Source organism: Somniosus microcephalus, chromosome 10 (genome assembly GCF_052327205.1).
Source record: "Somniosus microcephalus isolate GS21.2 chromosome 10, FLI_Smic_1.0, whole genome shotgun sequence".
Classification (NCBI taxonomy): Eukaryota; Metazoa; Chordata; class Chondrichthyes; order Squaliformes; family Somniosidae; genus Somniosus; species Somniosus microcephalus.
In genome coordinates this window covers 227,096,630-227,121,593 of record NC_140996.1, presented here as the reverse complement: position 1 = coordinate 227,121,593, position 24,964 = coordinate 227,096,630, and the positions used below count along the sequence as shown (strand labels likewise).

Here is a 24,964-nt window from a genome sequence, read left to right as displayed (position 1 = left end):
GTGAACGAGTAAAAAATCCCTAGCACTTGGCCTTGGGGCTTTTTCAATCTCGCCATTGATATTGGGGGACCTCACCAGGTACATTCTAACTGCATCACGATGGTGACACTCAATGATGCTTGTATTTATATAGCACTTTAGCATATCAAAATATCTCAAGTGCTTCACACAATAACTTGCGTTGCACTTCACATAATAACTTACATTTTGTTATGTGGTGACTTATGTCAGCAAACCACTCCATATGTACAATTCTAAAATTCATCCAATACATTTTGCTAGTTCTGTCAAAAGGAATAACACCAGTTATACAGTTGCACTAATGTACAAGATCCTCCCCACGACATCTGGTAAAATGGAAAAGGTGTGATTATAACTGCCCTATCTACTGTTCCTCCAGCAAAATGTTGCTTCGAAACGAGTGGCAGTCCGAAGTAACATTCCCTATAAGCTGCACAGCCCGGGACCGGCTTTTTCAATGCTAAATTTCGCGCACGCGTGAATCTGTGAATGGGCCGCGCACCCAAAAAAAATTACGGGTAACATTGTGGTCTGAAGTATAAAATCTACCTCTATTGTAGATGGACACGTTGATGATTTTTATTTTCTTCCATTCTAGCATTTCGACAGAGCGTCACCGTGCTGAAGTCCGTAGGGCTGTTAACGACGAAAGACTGATGACCATTGCACATCAGTAAGTTTCCCTGCAAAGGTTCTATTTATTTTCTCTTAAGAATTTTCTGTTGCAGTTTGCCTGGCTTTCAAAGTTAAAATGAGTTGTAATGTTCAGCACGTCATAATAGTTTCCCAGCAGGGCCCTTCTCCACAGTACATTAACTTGACATTAGCACGGGCGCAGCAGCATCACCGTACTCTTTAATTCCCAGTTCTTACTGTAAACAAGTTGTTATTTTCCATATAGAATCTCACTGTTACTGTAACTGATGTCTATTTCCTAGCAATAGTCAGTGGGTAGTCTAGGGTGCAGAGACAAGTTGTGGTTCCCCTACCACCACCAACTGAGATTAGTTAACTCTACAGAATGGGAATCAATCCCAAGACCTGCTGGCCAGTATGGTTGAGTTACAGACTCCCTTTACATAAGAACATAGAATTAGGAGCAGGAGTCGGCCATACGTCCCCTTGAGCCTGCTCCGCCACTTTCCCGCCCGATCCCTAATTCCCTTAGTGTCCAAAAATTGATCACCATCTTGAATATACTGAACGACTGAGCATCCACAGCCCTCTGGGGTAGAGAATTCCAAAGATTCAGCCACGCCATTGGGGAAGTTAAGACTTCCTGTTAGTAACATAATTGTTTCCCTGCAGTATGCACTGCTTTATTTGAGAGGTTCACATTTGCCCTAGATCGTTGTTCTGAAACGAGCAGCTAGCTTAATGGGAACATTGGATTCCTTCCTGTCTCCCAGTTTACTTCTACTTCAGAACCTTTCTTCTCATTCTGTGAGTTCATTCTCTGTACCCACCTCTCTGTTGTTAGTTCATAATTTTTCCTGTCAACTCCACACTTGGCTTGCTGTCTATCCTGTTCTATTTTCCCATTCATTTTTCTTGAAAACAGTTCAAATAATAGTTAGAACTCATCTGGCTGACGTGTGCATGCCTTGGCGTTCTGGCCGCTGGGAATTGTTGTCTCGTTGGGGCATGTGCTTTGGAGGCCACCAAAGTGGGGAGTCAGCTGGGTCGGTGAGTGTGGGTGTGTACCTGGAGCCCAGGATGTTTCAAGGCTCAGTAGGGCATGTTATGCGTTTTATTGAAGAGAAAAAGGAAAGATATTGGGGCAACTTTATTGGCAATTTGTGCATTTTATATTTGTCTTGTGATAATTGTGTTGTAGAACAGTGAGGTCAAGACTGAATCTTGGGTAGTCACTTTTAGCTGGAATTTTTCTTGATGGAATGTGATTGAGAAGAAACATTTTGCATACCATGATCGGGAAATAGTGAAAGCAGAAAATAACAAATTAAAAAGGAGAAAATTGCAACTACTTACGCACTTAACAAATGAGGAAGAAGGAATTCACCAGCTTGACAGAATTGATGGATTCTGCTCCTGACAAATCTTTATAATAAAGATGTATAAAATTTTCTGAAATATATTTCATTTTTTAGAATTGAAAAAATTAAGCAGGTAGTAATTTAAAGTTACTTCTTCTGATGAACACTAATAAATAGTAAGAAAAAACCATAACCATGTAGTTGTGTGTTGGACAAATATATCAAATACTCTTCTGTTACCTGCAGTATGTCTGGGCCTAACAGCTCAGCGGAATGGTCCATTGAAGGTCGTCGACTTGTCCCTCTCATGCCCAGGCTGGTCCCTCAGACAGCGTTCACGGTGACAGCGAATGCCGTAGCCAATGTGGCAGCTCTGCATAATGCCACTCTTCCTTCACCAGCTGAAACTGGTAACAAAGAAGGTGAGTTATTTGTTTTTTCTATTGACCCAGGATTAGTTTTCATTTTACAATTTGTTTTTAAAACTAAGGAACAAATAACTTGCCATTTAGAAAAAGGAGGGGGTAATAGATGGTGCAGTCGATTAGTATACTGGCCATTCAGTTTTGGAATGAATTCTAATCCAGCTCGGACTGGGATGACGGTATCATTTCTCTTGTCAGCTGTATGTATTTATCTGTATACATAAAAGTTTTGCATCTAGTAAGCGTGTGTCTGCCACACTACGTGAATTGCAGTTCAGGTGGCACACTTGTCACATAAAAACTTGTCGATTTTCTACCTGCGTTAAAGGCGCTATATAAATACAAGTTGTTGCTTACAGAATATTTTTGGATATTAAGGGCTATGGGGATAGTGCCGGAAGGTGGAGTTGAGGTAGAAGATCAGCCATGATCTTATTGAATGGGGGAACAGGCTCGAGGGGCCACATGGCCTACTCCTTCTATTTCTTACGTTACCTCAAATTTCATATAAAGCAGCAACAAATTGGTATATTCACTACCTATTCAATTACAATCAAAAATGGGCAGCCAGCAAACAACTACCATTAAAATGAGAAGTGAAATCAAAGCGGTCTCTCCCAATACTCTTGGAAAATCTTTTCAACCATCATCTTATTTTCTCAGTAACCAGAGTACATAGTGCTGAAGATAAGCTTTACCTCATAATTAATCAAGGCTTTTAACATTGTGAAGGATTTTGATGGGGTGATTTGGAAAAGACTAATTGGGGGAGTTTGTGACAAGGGGTCGTCGATTTAAAATTGTCACTGGGTGAGGAGAGTGGTTCGGAAAAATGTCTTTACGCAGAGTTACAAGAGCATGGAATGCTTTGTCGCGGGCAGTCGTTGAGAAAGCGCACATTGGATCTTTTAAGGGAAAGGTGGATAAATATTTGAAGTAGAGGCAGATACATGGGGTATGGGGAGAGCAGGACAGTGGGATTGTTTTCAAAGAGCTGGCATAGAAAAAAATGGGACAGATGGCTTCCCTCTGCTCTGTTTATATAAAAAAAAAATTTTGATTCCAAAGACACCGATATAATTCACAATGAATGAATTAAACTTGCCCATACAGTTACTCCTTTTGTCTTTGAAAACTCTCCAGTAATGGATTCACTGGAAATCTGCTCTTTTAGGTGCCTGGAACAATGGACAAACTTCCAGAAAATTGAGGTTGTTTCCACATTTTGGAATGAGGGAATCATATAACACGTAGCTGGATTTTATATTTTAATGATTGACAATGATGTTCCCTTTAAGGTGCGCGACTGCGCAGCGGTCTGAAGATCCCGCACATGTTGAGTCACCGTATTTTGAATGGAAAAACCTTGTGTGCGCGGAAATTTGAATGGGTCCGTGCAGCCTGTTAAAGGGTCCGTGCTCTTTTTAAAAAAAAAAAAAAAAAAAAAAATTAAAGGGAACATTGACACTAAAACTGGCCAATCACAAAGCATGCCAGATCTTTCTGCTTGTAATCGCTGCACCCTTCTCTTCCTTGTCCTGTGATAGAAAAATTCTAAGGATGACAACAATGAAAATCAAGGGAAAGTTATTAGAAACAGTTAACAAGAAACCCAGCTACAACTTGCATTTATATAGTGGCTTTAACAAGTGTCCCAAAGTGCTTTAATGTGAGTTTGTTTGCTGTTTGTATAAAACATCAAAACAATGCAAAGCGTGAAATCTTGGACACTGATAATTTGACAGGAAAACAAGGTATACTAGCTGATCTCCTATGGCACTGCTAATGTGATGTATGCAGTCTATAGCAGAGTTGAGCTAGGGCAAAATAATAGGTGTGATTGACACTGGCAGTGTCCGACAATGTGGAAAACTGCCCAGGTACGTCCTGTCCACAAAAAGCAGGACAAATCCAACCCGGCCAATTACCGCCCCATCAGTCTACTCTCAATCATCAGCAAAGTGATGGAAGGTGTCATCGAAAGTGCTATCAAGCGGCACTTACTCGCCAATAACCTGCTCACGGATGCCCAGTTTGGGTTCCGCCAAGACCACTCGGCTCCCGACCTCATTACAGCCTTGGTCCAAACATGGACAAAGGAGCTGAATTCCAGAGGAGGTGAGAGTGACTGCCCTTGACATTAAGGCAGGATTTGACCGAGTGCAGCATCAAGGAGCCCTAGTAAAACTGAAGTCAATGGGAATCGGGGGGTGGGGGGGGAGCGGGGGAACACTCCACTGGCAGGAGTCATACCGAACACAAAGGAAGATGGTTGTGGTGGTTGAAGGTCAATCATCACAGCCCCAGGACATCGCTGCAGGTGTTCCTCAGGGCAGTGTCCTAGGCCCAACCATCTTCAGCTGCTTCATCAATGACCGTCGCTCCAACATAAGGTCAGAAATGGGGATGTTCGTTGATGACTGCACAGTGTTCAGCGCTATTCACAACTCCTCAGATAATGAAGCAGTCCATGCCCGCATGCAACAAGACCTGGATGACATTCAGGCTTGGGCTGTTAAGTGGCAGGTAACATTTGTGCCACAGAAGTGCCAGGCAATGACCATCTCCAACAAGTGAGAGTCTAACCACCGCCCCATGATATTCAACGGCATTACCATCGCCGAATCCCCCCACCATCAACATCCTGGGAGTCACCATTGACCGGAAACTTAACTGGACCAACCGCATAAATAATGTGGCAACAAGAGCAGGTCAGAGGCTAGGTATTCTGCGGCGAGTGTCTCGCCTCCTGACTCCCCAAAGCCTTTCCACCATCTACAAGGCACAAGTAAGGAGTGTGATGGAATACTCTCCACTTGCCTGGATGAGTGCAGCGCCAACAACACTCAAGAAGCGCGACACCATCCAAGACAAAGCAGCCTGCTTGATTGGCACCCCATCCACCACCTTAAGCATTCACTCCCTCCACCACCTTAAGCATTCACTCCCTCCACCACCGGCGCACCGTGTCCGCAGTGTGTACCATCTACAAGATGCACTGCAGCAACTTGCCAAGGCTTCTTCGGCAGCACCTCCCAAACCCGCGACCTCTTCCACCTAGAAGGACAAGGGCAGCAGGCGCATGGGAACACCACCACCTCCAAGTTCACCTCCAAGTCTCTCACCATCCTGACTTAGAAGTATATCGCCATTCCTTCATCGTCGCTGGGTCAACATCCTGGTACTCCCTAACAGCACTGTGGGAGTACCTTCACCACACGGACTGCAGCGGTTCGAGAAGGCGGCTCACCACCACCTTCTCAAGGGCAACTGGGGATGGGCAATAAATGCTGGCCTTGCCAGCGACACTCGCATCCCATAAACGAATTTAAAAAAAATCATAATAGAAATTAGCTTGGTCAAGAACCTGCACTTGATTTTTAAGAATGAGGAAAATTAGAGGGATTTACCCCTCTCTTTACTGCACATGGCAGGTTTCTGTGACAAGATAGTCAGGATGACTGGAGGCATGGTTGGTTGCAGTCGATAACCATTGATATATGTGTGCCAGAGTCAATGCCCAAAGTAGTGCACAACACCTTTACTGTAACTGAAGTTACAAGGTGAAGGTTCCTCTGCTGGATTTGCTGCTTTAGGCTTATATACACTTGAGATCATATTCCTTCATGTTGAATGCTCATCTTGTTTCACCTGTCGGCACTTGCCTCTGGGTCAGCATGCTAGTTGAGTCTTGCATCAAGACTGATACTCCATTGCAGTTAACGTGGAGGCATTAAACTGAGCTTCCTGCCTGCTTGCTGTGGTGAAAGTTCAAGTTGTAATGGTATCAAGGAAGGAAAAGATTACATGACCAAAGGGCAGTCACCAAACATGGAACCTATTTAAAAACTGAATTTACCAGTCACTGTTTTGGCTGCAGGTGAAAATGTGTGCCACAGGGGACGTTCTACTTTTTCCCCTGATAATCAATAACTTGCATTGCCAGTCAGGATCAGTGATTAAATGAACCCACCTTGCTGAATTGACTTTCTTTCGTGTATAACATGGTATTGCAGGTCACATCATCAGAAATTGTGTTGACCGCAGTGCCGACTTTAATCACATGGTGGCACCAAATGAAAACTTTTACACTGACAGACTTTCTAAGTATAATTTTGTAATACTAGTGATTTCTAGCAATGCTTTTATTTTATTAAAAAAAAACACAATTTTTCTTTTCCTTCCAGTGATTGTTTGTTACTCGTACACAAGTACCACTCCCACGCCAGCTTCAACTACCGTACCCGGTGGGAGTGTAGCAACAGTCAAATCTCCCAGGCCTGCCAGTCCCGCTTCCAATGTTGTTGTACTGCCGAGCGGTAGCACGGTGTATGTCAAGAGTAAGTACCATCTGTCCTGTTTACAATGAATAAGTGAAGCTAGCGCCCGTGCCCAATTTTGACCGTAGAAATTGGCAGTTGAAAATACTGTGCTGTATCCTTGGTTTCAAATTGCACCAAGTTAGACATTCTGCTCTTGCTCTACCGCGCAGTTCCCCAACTGAGAGTGAGAGCCAGTTATCTGCTCCCAGTGTTGCTGAGAATGCTGAATTAAAACCAGTGTCAGAAGTACACAACAGGCCCATGAGCTAAGGAAAGAGAAAACGATAGGTTTATGCTTTTGGGGGAGGAACTCCGAACTCTTGATCAGTATCGGCAAAGTCCAGCTTTTCTAAACTTTCCCGATGTTCTTTGTGGTTTAGTCAACATACCTGTCTGGTCATGTGGCACTCATATATGCAAATATTTAATCCATTTTGAGCTGCATTACATGCAAGGTTGCTTAGCATTCATTCAGATTTACATATTTAATTAGTGGATCTCCTGTGGCATTGCTTATGGTAAGTTGAGCGTTACACTGTTTTATAATGCCTGGAACACATAACCCTGTAATGCACGTTGTATTTTTTGTTGCATAGGATTACATAGGATATGCAGCACAGAAACAGGCCATTCGGCCCAACCAGTCCATGCCGGCGTTTATGCTCCACTCGAGCCTCCCCCTGTCTTTCCTCATCTCTATCAGCCTAACCCTCTATTCCCTTTTCCCTCATGTGCTTATCTATCCTCCCCTTAAATGCATCTATACTATTCGCTTCAACCACTCCCTGTGGTAGCGAGTTCCACATTCTCACCACTCTCTGGGTAAAGAAGTTTCTTCTGAATTCCCTATTGGATTTCTAGGTGACTATCTTATATTGATGACCTCTAGTTTTGCTCTTCCCCACAAGTGGAAACATTCTCTCTGTGCCTACCCTATCAAAACCTTTCATTATTTTAAAGACCTCTTTCAGGTCACCCCTCCGCCTTCTCTTTTCAAGAGAACAGAGACCCCGCCTGTTCATCCTTTCCTGATAGGTATAACCTGGCATTTCTGGTATCATCTTTTGCATCCTCTCCAGTGCCTCCATATCCTTTTTCTAATATTGTTGGTAAGGTACATCTGTGTCCCTTCAAGATTGCAAAGTCTAGTTGCTTTTTTTTCCTCGTTTATGGCGAGGCCAGCATTTATTGCCCATCCCAAGTTGCCCTTGAGAAGGTGGTGGTCAGCTGCCTTCTTGAACTGCAGTCCATGTAACGGAGTGGCTTGCTAGGCCATTTCAGAGTCCACTACATTGCTGTGGGTCTGGGGTCACATATAGTCCAGGCCAGGTAAGGACGGCAGATTTCCTTCCCTAAAGGACATTAGTTTTTACGACAATCCAATAGTTTCATGGTCACCATTACTGAGACTAGCTTTTTATTCCAAATTTATTTAATGAACTGAATTTAAATTCCCCGGCTGGGGGAACTCGGGATCATTAGTCCAGGCCTCTGGATTACTAGGCCAGTAACATAATCACTATGCTACTGTTCCCTTGCTGTAAGCAGGCACATCCTGAAGTTATACACACTCCAGGTCACAACCCTGACCTATCTTTTTTACATAAAAGCACGGCTCTGGGGAGCTTTTCTGTACATTGGCAGGTGCCAATTTTTTTAAGAAATGTGATACTGAACATTGACTATGATACAGATCAAAATCCTGGCACTCCCTACCTAACCGGGAGTAGCTTCACCACATGGACTGTAGTCCAAGAAGTTCATGCGTGCATAATCGAGGAAGTGGGACTGCTGCATTGTCGGAGGTGCCGTACTTTGGATGAGACATTAAATCAACACCCTGTTGCCTGTTTCCGTGGTGTAGGTGGATTTAAAAGATTATGTTGCACTATTCACAGAAGAGCTGGAAATTTGCCAGGTGTCCTGGCTAAGATTCACCCACAGAGGCGAATAGGATTCTGAGAGGAGTAGCGTATGATAAATGGAAAAAATTCCCCTGATGGCTTAGTGAATAAATGCAGTGTGTGTGGTGGTAGTAAACCATACAGACTGGAAGATCCCAGCTTTCATCCTTGGTCTGTGCTGAGTTAACTGATCTCAGCTAGGGCAGCAGTTGAAGCACCAGAATTTACCTCCGTGCCCCATGGCAGGGATTGGGGGCAATCCTGTTTGCTATTCCTAGGATTAGAGGGCTGTCCTATGCGGAACGATTGAGTGGATTAGGCCTACACACTCTGAGGTTTAGCAGAATGAGAAGTGATCTCATTGAAACATACAAGATTCTGAGGGAGATTGACAGGGTAGATGCTGAGAGGCTGTTTCCCCCTGGCTGGAGAGTCTAGAACTAGGAGGCATAGTCTCAGGCTGAGGGGCCGGCCTTTTAGGACTGAGATGAGAAATTTCTTCACTGAGGGTTGTGAATCTTTGGAATTCTCTACCGTAAAGGGCTGTAGATGCTGAATCTTTGAGTATATTTAAGACTGGAATTGATGGATTTTTGGATTTGAGGGGAATCGAAGGATATGACGATCGGGTGGGAAAGTGGCGTTAATGTAGAAGATCAGCCATGATCTTATTGAATGGTGGAACCGGCTTGAGAGTACGTAAGGCCTACTCCTGCTCCTAATTCTTATGTTCTTGTGTTCACTGACCCCAGCTTGGGGGAAACTGCTGTGTGTGGATGCCAGATGAGGGCAGGATTGGGCTTGGCTTTGATGTCTTTGTGGTTGAAAGATTTGTTGACACTCGTGTTCTAGGCTCACAGATGAAGAATGGACATTCAACGAGGAAGTGGTGCAACTGTATCCCTAGACTTGGCAGCTTTAGAGGGATGGAGGAATTGATAAATCTTTCAATATAGGTAAATTGCTTCTTCTGCATCTCATTGACTTTGACACTTCCTTTCCCTTAAACCACATGCAGGTGTTAGCTGTGCCGATGAAGATGACAAACCTCGCAAACGCAGGCGTACAAATTCGTCAAGTTCTTCCCCTGTGGTGCTTAAAGAGGTTCCCAAATCAGTCACGCCAGTCGCCAAGTCGATTGCCGTTCCTGTTGGCAGTATCCCGAAAGTAAGCAACATCATGCAGAGCATCGCAAACTCCATTCCTTCGCACATGTCACCGGTGAAAATTACTTTTACGAAACCCACGACCCAAACAACAAACACAACTACTCAGAAGGTGAGTCTTGACTCTGCTGTTGTCTTTGGTTAAACCTAAATTAAAAAAGATACAGTTCCTCAATGGCTCAGTGATATACCTATCAATTCCTCCAATAAAAGGCGAAGAGTTACGAAGGTGACTAAAGGTTTTTATTGACTAAATAACAGAGCCCACTCTCGTGGGTGATCCGATCCAAGCAGGAGGAATACCAGTCAGTCGCTCACCTTTATACCTGGCCTGGTGGGTGGAGCCAAGGCGGAGTCGGCAGTGGTCATCCCAGGTATAGCAGTGTGGCAAGAGGCGACCTCGTACCGTGATACAATAGTGGTCAGTGATACAGTTATAACGAACAGTGGTGAACAGTGCTAACTACTAACAGTGATACGATAGTGAACGTGGTTTACCACATTCACCCCTTGTTTAGAATTAAGTCCGGCAGGGTGAAGTGTACTACCAATTCTGGTAGGTCAGTCTGTCCGGAGGCTTCGTAAGCCTCTCCGATCGCCGCAGCGGTGGTGTTGCCTTATCCGGTGCTGGTGCCTTATCCGGTGTTGATGCTGGTGTTTGCGTGGTCGGCGAGGGCTCGTGGGGTTCCGGCATGCCGTCTACCTGGGCTGGGGTTGGGGGGGGTGGTGGCGGTGTTTCCGGATCGGCTGAGGGTGCGAGGTCTCGTAGGGAGACAGTGTCCTCCCGCCCGTCTGGGTACGCCACGTAGGCGTACTGGGGGTTGGCGTGCAGGAGGTTCACCCTCTCGACCAGGGGGTCCGTTTTATGGGCCCTCACGTGTTTCCGCAGCCAGACCGGCCCTGGGGCGGTCAGCCAGGTTGGTAGAGTGGTTCCCGTAGTCGACTTCCTGGGGAAAACGAACATTCGTTCATGGGGGGTGGTGTTAGTGGCCGTGCAAAGTAATGACCGGATGGAGTGCAGCGCTGTCGGGAGGACTTCTTGCCAGCGGGAGGTTGGGAGGCCCTTAGACTTTAAGGCTAAGAGGACGGCCTTCCATACCGTCGCGTTCTCTCTTTCCACCTGACCGTTACCTCTGGGGTTGTAGCTGGTGGTCCTGCTTGCTGCAATACCTCTCTCTAGGAGGAATTGCCGGAGTTCCTCGCTCATGAAGGAGGAGCCCCGGTCGCTGTGTATATAGTTCGGGAACCCGAACAAGGCGAAGAGGGCATTCAGGCACTTAATGACCGTGCTACTGGTCATGTCGGGGCAGGGGAAGGCAAAGGGGAAACGGGAGTACTCATCAACGATGTTGAGGAAGTACACATTACGGTCAGAGGACGGGAGGGGCCCCTTAAAGTCGATGCTCAGGCGCTCGAAGGGGCGGGTGGCCTTGATCAGGCTTGCTCGGTCCGGCCTATAGAAGTGCGGTTTGCACTCCGCACAGGTCTGGCAGTTCCTGGTCATGGTCCTGACCTCCTCGATGGAGTAGGTCAGGTTGCGGGCCTTAATGAAATGGTAGAGTCTGGTGACTCCGGGGTGGCAGAGCTGGTCGTGGAGGGTCTGAAGCCTATCGATATGCGCGCTGGCGCATGTCATTCGTGAAAGGGCATCAGGGGATTCGTTCAGCTTGCCTGGCCGGTACAAGATCTCATAATCGTAGGTGGAGAGCTCGATTCTCCATCTCAAAATCTTGTCATTCTTGATTTTGCCCTTCAGCTTGTTATTAAACATGAAAGCCACCGAACGCTGGTCGGTGAGGAGGGTAAATCGTTTGCCTGCCAGGTAGTGCCTCCAGCGCCGTACTGCCTCCACGATCGCCTGGGCCTCTTTCTCGACCGACGAATGTCGGATCTCGGGGCCCTGTAGGGTCCTTGAGAAGAAGGCCACTGGCCTCCCCTCCTGGTTTAGGGTGGCGGCTAAGGCGAAGTCGGATGCGTCGCTCTCCACCTGGAAGGGGATGGACTCGTCCACTGCGTGCATCGTGGCCTTGGCTATGTCTCCCTTAATGAGGGAGAAGGCCGTGCACGCCTCCTCCGTGAGGGGGAAGGAAGTGGCTTTCAGGAGGGGTCTGGCTTTGTCCGCGTAATTGGGTACCCATTGGGCATAGTAGGCGAAAAGCCCCAGGGTTCTCCTAAGTGCTTTAGGGCAGTGGGGGAGGGGTAGCTCCATGAGGGGGCGCATTCTTTCTGGGTCGGGGCCGATGATTCCGTTCTCCACTACGCAGCCGAGGATGGCAAGGCGCGTGGTGTTAAACACGCATTTCTCCTTATTGTAGGTGAGGTTCAGCCGTTGGGCCGTACGGAGGAATTTCTCCAGATTCGCGTCATGTTCCTGCCGGTCGCGGCCGCAGATAGTGACGTTATCTAGGTAGGGGAATGTAGCCTGCAGTTCGTTCTGGTCAACCATCTGGTCCATCTCCCTTTGGAAGACCGAGACCCCATTAGTGACACCGAAGGGGACCCTAAGGAAGTGGTATAGGCGCCCATTCGCCTCGAAGGCGGTATACTGGCGGTCCTCAGGGTGGATAGGGAGTTGGTGGTAGGCCGACTTCAGGTCGATGGTCGAGAATACTTTATACTGTGCAATCTGATTGACCATGTCAGATATGCGGGGGAGGGGGTATGCGTCCAGCTGGGTATATCTGTTTATGGTCTGGCTGTAGTCGATGACCAGGCGGTTTTTATCGCCGGTCTTTACGACTACGACCTGGGCACGCCAGGGGCTGCTGCTCCCCTCGATAATGCCCTCTTTCAGGAGGCGCCGCACCTCAGAGCTAATGAAGGCTCTGTCCCCGGCGCTATACCGCCTGCTCTTGGTAGCGACGGGTTTGCAGTCAGGGGTAAGGTTAGCAAACAGAGAGGGTGGCGGGACCTTGAGGGTGGAGAGGCTGCAGGTGTTACGCGGTGGGCGGTTTAACGTTTGCTGGTTGTTGACTGTGAGTGGGGGGAGGGGTCCACCGTATGCTAGGGTTACGCTTTGGAGGTGGGATTGGAAGTCCAGCCCTAGTAGGACGGCAGCGCAGAGATGGGGGAGGACGAGGAGTTTAAAGTTTTTATACTCCGTGCCCTTAACCGACAGGGTCACGACACAGTAGCCGCTGATGTCCGTGGCATGGGACCTCGATGCCATCGAGATTCGGCTGCGCGTTGGTAGGACAGAGAGGGAGTAGTGGCTCACCGTGTCTGGGTGGATGAAGCTCTCCGTGCTTCCGCTGTCGAACAGGCAGGTCGTGGCGTGGCCGTTCACTTTGATGTCCATCATTGACTTGGACAGATGGTGCGGGCGGGCTTGGTCCAGGGTGACGGAAGCTAGTGTGTAGCTGAGCGAGTCGTTGTCATCTGCGGGCGAGGCGGTCGGGCGTGGTGAGTAAAATGGCGTCTCCCACGAGGTAGGGCAAAATGACGGAGAAGATGGCTGCCCCCGTAGCTCACATGAGGCACTATTGGGGTCGGTTGCCTTAATCAAAGATGGCCGCCCCCATGACTCATGTGTGGGGATGCTGGCCTCAGTTGCCCTAAACAAAGATGGCCGCCCCCATGACTCATGTGTGGGGATGCTGGCCTCAGTTGCCCTAAACGAAGATGGCCGCCCCCATAGTTCGCATGCGGCACTGCTGGCCTCTGAGGATCCGCTCCTGCAGGCCTTGGAGAAGTGGCCTTTCTTCAGGCAGGTTCTGCATATGGAGTTCTTGGCTGGGCAGCGCGACCTCGGGTGCTTCTCCTGGCCACAAAAAAAACAGCCGGCGGCCCGATCGCGGATGCCCGATGTCGGGGCCGGTGCCGGGGGTGGCGGGGCCGGTCGGGTCCGGGATGCCGACGCAGAGGTAGGTCCCGGGGGCGGTGCTGGGAAGGGTGCTGTGGTAGGGGTCGGGCCCGAGTCCCAGGGTCGCGAGCAGTACCTGGTGAATGCTTCCTGATCTTGGTGGGCCACTTCCAGGGAGATAGCGAGGGCTTCAGCTTTTTCCATGCTGAGGTCTTTAGCTTCCAGCAGTCTTTGCCGTGAGTACTCGGACCGTAGGCCTTTCAGGAATGCGTCGCGGATATTATCTTCAGTATTTTCGGCTGCCGACACCGATTTAAAGTCACAGTTCCTGGCGAGTGCATATAGCGCCTGTGAGAATTCGGCTACTGATTCTCCTGGCTGTTGCGGCCGTGATCTTAGGAGGTGCCTAGCGTACATGTAGTTTACCGGGGTCCGGTACTTCTGTTTCAGCAGGTTGATGGCGGTCTCGTAGGTAGTCATGTCCTCGATGAGAGTGTATACTCTCGGGCTCAGTTGCGCCTGCAGGACACTTAGTTTGGATGCCTGAGGGACGCTGGATTCTCTCAGGTATGATTCGAAGCAGACCAGCCAGTGTTTAAAGTCTGCGGCTGAGTTTGCTGCTCGTGGGTTCAGGTCCAGGTACGGCGGTCTGAGGGCTCGCAGCCAAGCTGGCTGGTGTGGCTGTGCTCCTGGGAGCTGCGCTGGTGGCTCCTCCGCCGGTTGTGACTCGTTGTCGGACATCATTAAATTTAGTCAATAAAATTGATATACCTATCAATTCCTCCAATAAAAGGCGAAGAGTTACGAAGGTGACTAAAGGTTTTTATTGACTAAATAACAGAGCCCACTCTCGTGGGTGATCCGATCCAAGCAGGAGGAATACCAGTCAGTCGCTCACCTTTATACCTGGCCTGGTGGGTGGAGCCAAGGCGGAGTCGGCAGTGGTCATCCCAGGTATAGCAGTGTGGCAAGAGGCGACCTCGTACCGTGATACAATAGTGGTCAGTGATACAGTTATAACGAACAGTGGTGAACAGTGCTAACTACTAACAGTGATACGATAGTGAACGTGGTTTACCACACTCAGTTAGTTAGTTGCATGGTCCAATATGGAACGGAACCATTCAAAAAAGAAAGACTTGCATTTATATAGCGCCTTTCACGACCACCGGATGTCCCAAAGCGATGAAGTACTTTTGAAGTGTAGTCACTGTTGGAAATGCGGCAGCCAATTTTGCGCACAGCAAGCTCCCACAAAGAACAATGTGATAGTGACCAGATAATCTGTTTGTGACGTTGATTGAGGGATTGGCCAGGACACCGGGGAGAACTCGCCTGCTCTTCTTCACAATAGTGGCTGTGGGATCTTTTACTTCCACCTGAGCAAGCAGACGGGGCCTCGGTTTAACGTCTCATCCGAAAGACGGCACCTCTGACAGTGCAGCACTCCCTTGATTGGAATGTCAGTCTAGATTTTTGTGTTCAAGTCCCTTGAGTGGGACTTGAATCCACAACCTTCTGGCTCGGAGGCGAGAGTGCTGCCCACTGAACCACAGCTGACACTCAAACCCTGTTCTGTTCAATCCTTATTTTGTGCTGTATTAGTTAATGTCAGCCGGGTTCAGGTAGGGTTGTTACAATTAACCTTTGTGCTCCTGGGCTAGGGAAAGAAAAGTCAGCCAGCATTCCTGTTTCTGATTGCTATCTGGTGATCACTGTTAGAAATTGCATATATGTGGATGTTGGGTAAAGCAGTATTGGGCTAAGCTGCGTTGTCTCCACAATTGAACATGCCTATCCCCACGCTCACTCGAAGAATGGGCACATGGGTGAAGTATAAGAGGACTGCCAGGGCCCACGGAACCAAAGTGCAGCAAGAATCAGTGGGGTAGAAATTAGTCATGGGCGGTAGCGCTTGGTATCTCATTTGCCACCTGTTGTACGTGCCACTTCATATTCGGTTCTGTTGAAGTCAGTGGAGCTGAATATCGGCCGTGGGGTTTTAACGGGCGGTCGATTCGGTGTTGCCCATTTTGTGCTGCCACTTATGTTCCTTGTAAGCCGCGCGGCTGCTCAGCGCTCCAGGATCCCGCGCAGCCGGCTTTTCTATGCAAAAACCACGCTTGCGCGGTATTTTGAATGGCTCGCGCGGCCACCAAACAAAATTACAGGAAACATTAGCTACCACTTGACTAATTTCTACCCCAGTGTCTCTAGGAGGGGTTGGTAAAGAATTGGTAACAAAAATGTGAAGGTATCTGAGAAAACTTGATTGTGGAAGCTTACACTGCAGCAAGTACAGCATCTTCAACAGCACAGAATATCACTATAGGAAGCGTGTTTCCTATGAGCCCCTCTGTTTTGGTCGTGCTGTGTCCCCAGTATGATTTTTTTTGCTGATGCTCTGAGCGTTACACGGTGTACACCTGTGAATAAAAAATGTTTCTGTTTTTAACTACAGGTAGTTTCTGTCAGTTGAATAAGTCGAGATCAGTTATGAATTTTATTCCAATGGGCCTTATCTCATGGCATTAATTTAGCAGCAGCTGCTATGAACCACTTAAAGGTTCTCTGTGTTTGTTTAAAAATAGGTGATAATCGTCACCACGTCGCCAAGCTCGACGTTTGTCCCCAATATTTTGTCCAAGTCTCACAATTACGCGGCTGTCACCAAGCTTGTGCCAACGTCCGTCATCACCACCACCACGCAACGGCAGCCAGTGGTCATCACTGCCACGCAGCCACCTTTTACCGCTGGCAGCAGCCCCTCTCCTACCACCACGTCCATCACTGCTGCTGCCACATCGATGATTTCGTCAACATCTTCCGTTGTGATGTCAGCAATAGCTCAAGGTAATGGAAAGAATGCATTGGTTTAAGAAATCTGTCTTCATTGTGCATCCTTTCCAAAACATCCTCCAAACTTTTATATTGAGTATTGAGAAGATTACATCAAGTATAATGCCTGTTGGGATTAATGCCTGTTGGGATTGAGGTAATGTCATAAACTGCAAGAATGAAGCTTGAGCTGTTTATTGAGACCCTGCAAGCTGTCGGCCTTGCCTGAGTAGTAGCACTCCCCTCTGAGTTTGATAGTCTTGGGTTCAAGCCCAAGTCTGGAGGCTTTTTTTTTCTTATTCTCAGCAGCCAAAATGTTAAACACTGCAGCCTGTGCTTTTCGGGAAGGTAATGCCTGTTTTATTCAGTTATTCGCAATAGCGCTGTCCTGGTGCGCATTGATGGAGAGTAGGCTCCTACAATCAAATCAACGTGATGTGAACTGAGAAATATCGTACCTAGTGATTTGAGCTACAGTCCCATCGGGTTTCTTTTTGCTGTAAGCTATTAGAGGGTAGTATGCCCTTGCATGTATTAGAAAGAAAAAACTTGCATTTATATAGCACCTTTCACAACCCCAGGATGCCCAAAGTGCTTTACAGTCAATTAAGTACTTTTGAAGTGTAGTCACTATTATAATGTAGGGAAACACAGCAGCCAATTTGTGCTCAGCAAGGTCCCACAAACAGCAATGAGATAATGACCAGATAATCTGTTTTAGTGATGTTAGTTGAGGGATAAATATTGGCCAGGACACCAGGGAGAACTCCCCAACTCCTCTTTTAATAGGGCCATGAGATTATTTCCATTCCCCCCTGAGAGGAGGCCTCAGTTTAACATCTCATCTAAAAGACGGCCCCTCCGACAGTGCAGGACACCTTCAGTACCGCACAACTGAGACCAAGTGTTCAAGTCCCTGGAGTGAATTTGTATTGCAAGCAATGTGCCGTGTAAGCTGCACTTTGTTCTGTGTGGCCTAAGTCAGGATGTGAGCCACCGGGCAAAGTGCTTTAATGGAAGCACTTTATTAAAAACATTACTGTTTGTTTTGTCTGTATTGACAGGTGCATCTGGCACGGCAGTAAAAGTTACTGCCGCCAGGCTTCAATCCCCCAAGACACTCATGGGCTCCCCAACCCAGATCCTGACGCAGTTTCCCAAACCGCAACAACAGCAGCAGCAGATGTCACAATCTCCGCAGCAGCAGTCCCAACAGTCTCAGACCTCGCCTGGTGTCAAACCCACCATTCAAATCAAACAGGAGTCGGGTAAGTTGAAAATGCAGTAATGGTTTTATATACAATTCATTTGTGAGGAAAACTTGAGATAACCCAGCAGTGACTAAAATGCGGACTTCATTACATGATCTATTTTGTAGTATTCATCTGGAGATGGTGTTTGTGCTTTATAAAAATTACCCTCTATAACCTGTGTATTTACATACATACCCTTATCTATATGTCGCAGCAGCTTACAGCATGTTTCTTCTTCTCTGCTCTTCAGTGGTCTTGATAAGCTTGAGTAATTCTTTTTATTAATTGTTAACTGTTACGAACAGAATGCATGACGTGGCGGCATTAGGGGATCAAGTTTAGCTTCCTTTACTAACCAATTATGCCCTGCGGTTTGGAGTAATCATGTTATCTCACAGCGTGGCCTGTTGTGCGCTCTCCATCGGTGGCTGAGTGGGTAACAGCAGCCCAATGGAATGTGTAACCATAGAGTGACCAAACTGTTACAAAAATCATATTAAGTACCAATTTGCTGCAGGAAGTACATTATAAAATACAGGTGGTGACACCTCTTTAGAGACTTCAGTAACATCTTTCCACTGTTTGGGCATAAAGAAAGCCTGTAATTGCGAATACAAAGCTGAAAGAGGCTCAGTCAATGACCTGATGCAAGAATGTTGAAGCTTTTTGGTCTTTGGGGCCATTTAGGTGCATATCACAGAGCCTCATGGACACAAATAAAGTTTGAATCCATGTTCCCATTAACTTACACTCATCATAAGCTGCTGCTGGTATTAACACATCCTGGCGTTCTGATTTAGGATTTATCAACAGCACTAAGAACAGCCCGTTGCAAACCTTCAGACCCACGAAATTCAAACAGTACGAAACTGTGAATGATCAATACAAGCACGAATAGGACTAAGTTGCCTAAGCTTTGAGGATTGGATTGCCAGGGCTTGCGAGCCACCTATGGCCCAGGAGCTGTAGTTTGGACACCTTGCTCTTGGTAGTTAAAGGCACCGCCCAGTGTGGTACTGAGTACTGACCTATATAGACCAGAAGCTCCCAGCTTCAATCATCAGTCATTGCTTATCTTGAACAGGGCAGCAGATTGGCATTAGTGCCCTTCGATTAACGAGTGGGATGGAAATATCGGCACGTGTTTTCTGATTGCTAGCCAGTCACTCCTGCTGGAAAGTGCATGTGTGTGGTCATCAGGCGCGGACAGGATCAGGTGGGATTGCGATGCCCTCCAGAGCCAAATACTCTGTCATAAAGAATGTCTAATTTGGGGCGAGGTACAGGAGGACTTCCAGCAGTGTTGAAACTGCACCTCAGCACGAGTCCACACCTTCAGGAGAGGAAGGGCGGAATCGCAGAACATGGGGTGGGGAGGAACACAATTGAAAGTAAAGCAACTTCTTTCTTTCTTAATTTATTCAGTACTAAGGGCACCTTTTAGCGTTGTTCGTGCTGCGGCCCCTGGTCCCAAGATGATGCCGGAGGGCGTTGTTATTTCAGGTGTGCACAGCGGATGTGGATTGTATCAAATAATACCTCAATATAACGGATGCTATCCTGATATTTATAAACAAGAAAAAGAAGCGAGGCATGAACCTTGCAATTTTATATAGAATTGCATAACGATGAGGTGTCAGTCTTGCCTCAGTAGTAGCATTTTTGCCTCTGAATCTGAAGGTCATGGGTTCAAGCCCCGCTCCCGAGACTTGAGCACATAATCTAGGCCGGCACTCCAGTGCAGTACTGAGGGAGTGTTGATGGTGACATTTTTTGGATGAGATGTTGAACCAAGGCCCTGTCTACCTTTTCAGGTGGATGTAAAAGATCCCATGACACTAGTTTGAAGAAGAGCAGGGGAGTTTTCCCCGGTGTCTAGGCTGATATTTATCCCTCATCCAACTTCACTGAAACAGGTTATCTGGTCATTGTTGTTTGTGGTACCTTGCTGTGCGCAAATTGGCCGCTGAATTTTACATTACGACTGTGGCTACGCTTCAGAAGTTCGTTCTTTATTTCAGGGGTTGGGGGAACCCAGATGTAATTCAGTCCTCATTGTAAAGTCATATATTCCGTCCCTTTTTTTGTATTTTCATTACAAATTCCATTGTCCACATTTATAATGGACAACCTCCTGTCAGTGATACCGCAGCGTCCCTACTGCCCCAGCCTGAGTGATGTTAGTGTGGCTCATGAGCGGGAAATGAGAGGAGACGGTGGAGGTGTGAAACCCGCAAACAGAGAGGCAGCGGTGAGATAATAATGCCCATAAATGGAGGAGGCGAGGCAGTATGAGGCCTGTAGGTGGGCCAGGAGAGGAGACGGCAGCGATGAGAGACCCACGGCTCTGCACACAGTGAAAAGAGGAGATGGTGGTTTTCACAGGCCCCTCTGCTTTAGCTCTTCCACCACCGCACCCGAGAGAGCGAGAGTGTTTCCCAAACTGGTGCTTGGATTGTGTGCATTACAAGAGGATCTTTCTGGCAATTTTCTGAGTCCCCAAAGCTTTCTTACCTCAGTGAGGGAACTATGGAGCAGGCTAGCCGTTTTTGTTTGTAAAACAAGATTCCATCCTTCCTTTCTCCACCCCCCCCCCCGCAAAAAAAAACCTCTTGGAATCCCACTTCCAATGCGGATTTCTGTTCCAATTATGACTAGATTTGTTAGCGGGAATATATGCTGCCATAGGAGGAAAAACACAACAAATATGCATCTGTGATATTTTGTAGGTAGATCAAGTGATTATCATCAGCGTACCAAAACAAGCCCCACGATTTTATCCCTACTGCATAACGCAAATTGGCCGCTGAATTTTACATTACGACCGTGGCTACACTTCAGAAGTTCGTTCTTTATTTCAGGGGTTGGGGGATCCCAGATGTAATTCAGTCCTCATTGTAAAGTCATACATTCCGTCCCTTTTTTTTGTATTTTCATTACAAATTCCTATGTCCACATTTATAAAAGACAAACTCCTGCCAGTGAATCCGCAGGGTCCCTACTGCCCCCCAGCCTGAGTGATGTTAGTGTGGCTCCTGAGTGCAAAATCGCTGCTCACATGAATTTTAATCAAGTAGGTTTTATAGTGATGTTCTGCCTCTGTCAGCTGGCCTCCGAGTGGAGGAAGTTTCCAGCCAGTTATCGTTAACAGCTTCTCATGTAGTCTGGTATGCACTCCGCTTTCCGGCACTTTTAATTCAAACTCTAATTTTAAACAGTGCCATCAGCTGAGCCATGTCGACTGCATGACAGTAATCAGCTAGAAACTTGCTTCAATTGTAAGTGGTTTGAGAGTGGCAGAACACTGGCACTTTAAGACCAAACGCTCATTAAATTCAAAGTGCCAGTGAATGGGGAAAAACTGACTGGAATTGCAAGCAAAGCACCTCTTGTTGCAAATGCATTTTGCCATTTGTCCTGTGACTTTTGCCGCATCCTATTACTTTTCCTGTTTGTTAACCACCAGATGCTACGGATTGGGAACAGCAGTTCTCTGTCTTTCTGCTGTGGTAGCTCTTTCAGATGATGTATAAAATGGACTTTGTTCTTCATAGGTCAATTCTCTTCAACAGAGATCAATTGCATCTCTCCTCCTTACTACTTTGTACTGCAACACAGGCTAGCCATTGCTGTTAAATCTACTTTCTCAGGGGTAGGAGAGGGTTTTGTATTAAATCACGTTGTTGGGAGTGTCACTGACGACCTGAATTGTAGCTTATGTTTTTTGACAGGTGTCAAGATTATAACTCAGCAGATGCAGCCTAGTAAAATCCTGCCAAAACCAGTCACAATGGCTAGTACTAGCACTTCACCCATCATGGTGGTCAGCAGCAATGGTGCCATCATGACAACCAAGCTGGTTACTACACCAACAGGTGAGCCTTGCCCTAACAGAACATTAAAAAAACATGTAAACTGGCCACCTCATTACTGGTTGTGTTCTTGTGATTTGAGAAGGATTGATATTTTCTTTGCATCTGTTTGATTAAATGCAGCCAAAATTAATTACTGTAGTAGAGCTCATGAAATATTATTTAAAACTATAAATGCCGTTTCTAACGTAACAGGTACACAAACTACCTACACACGTCCTACATTGAATCCCACCATCAGTGCCCGTATGGCAGCACCTCCAGGGTCTGCCACCTACATGAAAACTACAAGTGGGAGCATCATCACTGTGGTACCAAAGTCACTAGCCACATCCCTCGGAGGAAAGATTATCAGCAGCAGCATTATGTCTGGTTAGTGTTTGCTGGTACAACTGTTAATGAAAATTGCCCAAAGACTTGTCTGTGACGCCAGTAGGACAGTGTTACTTGGCTAGGATTTGGAATTATAAAGTCCTAATCCATCTGTGCCAAAACGAGCAACTCAAAGGTAAAAATGAACAGTAAAATCTTTCCTCACACTTGGATCTTTATGAGCAGTAGTGTCTTGTCGTACTTCTTTAACATGGGACATGTGGGATTGTCAAACGTACAAAGGCAAACCCCCAAAATGCTAAATATTTTACTATGCCCTCCCACCATCTTGCAAGTACTGTATACATAATAACCCCTGCCTTTTACACAATGTTTGCAAGTTAATTTATTCTGTTATCCATTCCTCCTTTCTTTCCCCCCCCCCACCCCCCATCCTCCATTTCTGTGTATGTTGCATCGTTGCCTACTAGAGCTGGATCATGCTAGTGGATTGCACTTGTCTCTGAGTCAGAAGGTTGTGGGTTCATAGTCCCACTGTAGAGACTTGAGCACAAAAATCTAGGCTGACACTCCCAGTGCAGTACTGAGGGAGCGCTGCACTGTCGAAGCTGCTGTCTTTCAGATGAGACGTTAAACTGAGGCCCCATCTGCTCTCTAAGATGGATGTAAAATATCCCATGGCACTATTTCGAAGAAGAGCAGGGGAGTTCTCCCCGGTGTCCTGGCCAATATTTATCCCTTAACCAACATCACTAAAAACAGATTATCTGCTCATTATCACATTGCTGTTTGTGGGAGCTTGCTGTGCGCAAAATTGGCTGCCACGTTTCCTACATTACAACAGTGACTACACTTCAGAAGTACTTCATTGGTTGTATAGCGCTTTGGCACATCCTGAGGTCATGAAAGGCGCTATATAAATGCAAGTCTTTCTTTCTGGCCTTCGCCATTGCTGATCTTGTTGCTGCAGATATACGAGAACAACTCCTGGCCCCTGCTTAAGAAATTGCTTTTTCTGGAAGCCTAAATCTTTTCCTGCCTACATAGGTGAATTGTTCTAAGATCAGTTAAATTGATTTATGCGGGAAGTGTTGGTTAATTCGGTAAAATTATTGACTGTTTATGCAACTACAATTATGTAATTTAATGCTTCAGTGCACTTTGTTACCTTGGACACACTTTTCTAACAAATCCTTGTCCAAAATTGTTCTTTTTTCTCCCCCACCCCAAAGATTAATTTCAGGCTCATGTCTAGTTTGCATGCTTGTGCCAGTCTTTGTCCTCAAGTTCCTGCAGATCACAGAGGCAGATGGAAGGAAGTGAAATTTACTTGAGGGAAGGGATGGGAACAAAGTTGCTGAAATTTCTCTCTCGGTGAAATCCGTCTTCCTGTTCCGACCTGTGTGTCAGTAATTTGTAACTTAAAAAAAAAAGCGGGTAATCTAGGCGAGGGGTCAAAGTCCATAGTGCAGGACATCACTGAACTTGTAAAAGAGTAGGAAGGAAGATGGGATCACTGGGGAACCATTTGCAGTTAAATTTATGCGCCTCAGTGCGGAATATACAAGGTGGGAAATAGTCCTTTTCGTGTCAGTCTGCATTGAACAGTCCAGGTCAGCTAGAGTACAGGTTAGATGCTGAGCAAAGTATGTGGTACCTTAATCAGTGTGTCAAAAGGTTCTTACAATACAAAGTATTTACAGCCAATGTTCCTTTTAAGCTGCGCAGCCACGCAGCGCTCTGGTGGTCCCACGCAGCTGGCTCACCGGCTTTACAACTGAAATAACTGCGCATGTGCAGAATTTTGAATGGGCCACGAGGCCCAAGAAAAATTAGTGGGAACATTGTTTACCACACATAAACAGGCCATTCCGCCCAGCATGTCAATGCTGGTGTTTATGCTCCACAGGAGCCTTGTCCCAACCCTCTTCATCTAATCTTGTCCACATATCCTTCTATTAATTTCTCCCTCATGTGCTTATTCATCTTTCCCTTAAATGCATCTATGCTTATCGCCTCAACTACTCCCTGTTCTATATGTGGAGTACAGCACTCTCCTTGCCTTATTTATTTTTATTCTTGATTTGACCCAGGAGGGAAATATCCCCCAAAAGATTGAAAGAACGAAGCTATTAATCGATTTTGATCCAAGGTGTACATATTTTTTTCCAAAGAGATAAATGGGAGAAAATGTTCACCGGAAGAATTTTAGAACTCCTTTTACTTTTTTTGTTCAAGTTAATTTTCTGTGTGTCTTGATTTTTTGCTCTATTTTCTTGGTCTTATGGTACAGGAACAATAATGATCAGTAGGTATATGTGTCAGTGTACCTTGTTTTATAACTTTATTGTATTTTTAAAAACCTTACTTTCCCTGCTTGAAACTGTCTTCCTCTTGGGAGCTCGCCATGTGGCGAATCTTGGGCATGAATGCATGTTGTACCAGTGATTTAATGCTCATATGCCAGCCGAATAGTATTTATGTATAATGACATTTCTTTTTAATGCATTTCCATTAGGAACAACAACAAAAATAACCACTATCCCAATGACGTCTATGACGTCAAAGCCAAATGTCATTGTTGTGCAGAAGACCGCAGGGAAGGGGACGACCATCCAGGGTATTCCGGGAAAAAACGTAGTCACAACATTGCTAAATGCAGGGGTAAGTGCATCGTTAACCTTCGGACATTTAATATCAAGCTCCCTCCCCACAGGAAACCCATTCACCACTGCTTAGTCCCGAGACGGAGGTCACTGAACCGTTTCGGGTTTCACAACATTAGGCAACAGCAACAGTGTACCCACCGGCATGTGCATTTAGTTACGGCGCGAGATGGGTGGATATGGCTGTACACTGATAATTCCCCAGTGTCACTGACTTCCCAGCCTTGGCCCTGAGCAAAAGAGGAAGTGGGAAAATTAAAGGAGGACCGGGTAAGTCTTCCCAGCCAGTGCTGTGCATCTCCTTGTGGCTGATTGCAAAAGTATAGGCATAGTTTGCTTGTTTGGGGTGAAAGAGGGTTGGGAGC

The 24,964-nt window shown here is 46.5% G+C and overlaps 1 protein-coding gene across 11 annotated transcripts in view; it reads left to right on the top strand.

Moving 5' to 3' along the window:
- The window catches only part of emsy (EMSY transcriptional repressor, BRCA2 interacting), a 79,398-nt gene that overhangs the window by 14,724 nt on the left and 39,710 nt on the right, over window positions 1-24,964 (top strand). For 7 of the 11 annotated variants that reach the window (XM_085999691.1, XM_085999692.1, XM_085999694.1 and 4 more), the window contains 10 exons: window positions 620-694; window positions 2,265-2,440; window positions 6,631-6,783; window positions 9,688-9,947; window positions 16,229-16,490; window positions 17,540-17,743; window positions 19,154-19,231; window positions 21,460-21,603; window positions 21,796-21,972; window positions 24,452-24,597. In XM_085999691.1, coding sequence (XP_085855817.1) covers window positions 620-694; window positions 2,265-2,440; window positions 6,631-6,783; window positions 9,688-9,947; window positions 16,229-16,490; window positions 17,540-17,743; window positions 19,154-19,231; window positions 21,460-21,603; window positions 21,796-21,972; window positions 24,452-24,597 — 1,675 coding nt within the window. The remainder of the gene's footprint in view (window positions 1-619; window positions 695-2,264; window positions 2,441-6,630; window positions 6,784-9,687; window positions 9,948-16,228; window positions 16,491-17,539; window positions 17,744-19,153; window positions 19,232-21,459; window positions 21,604-21,795; window positions 21,973-24,451; window positions 24,598-24,964) is intronic. The other 4 variants (XM_085999697.1, XM_085999696.1, XM_085999698.1 and 1 more) reach the window with 4 other exon arrangements.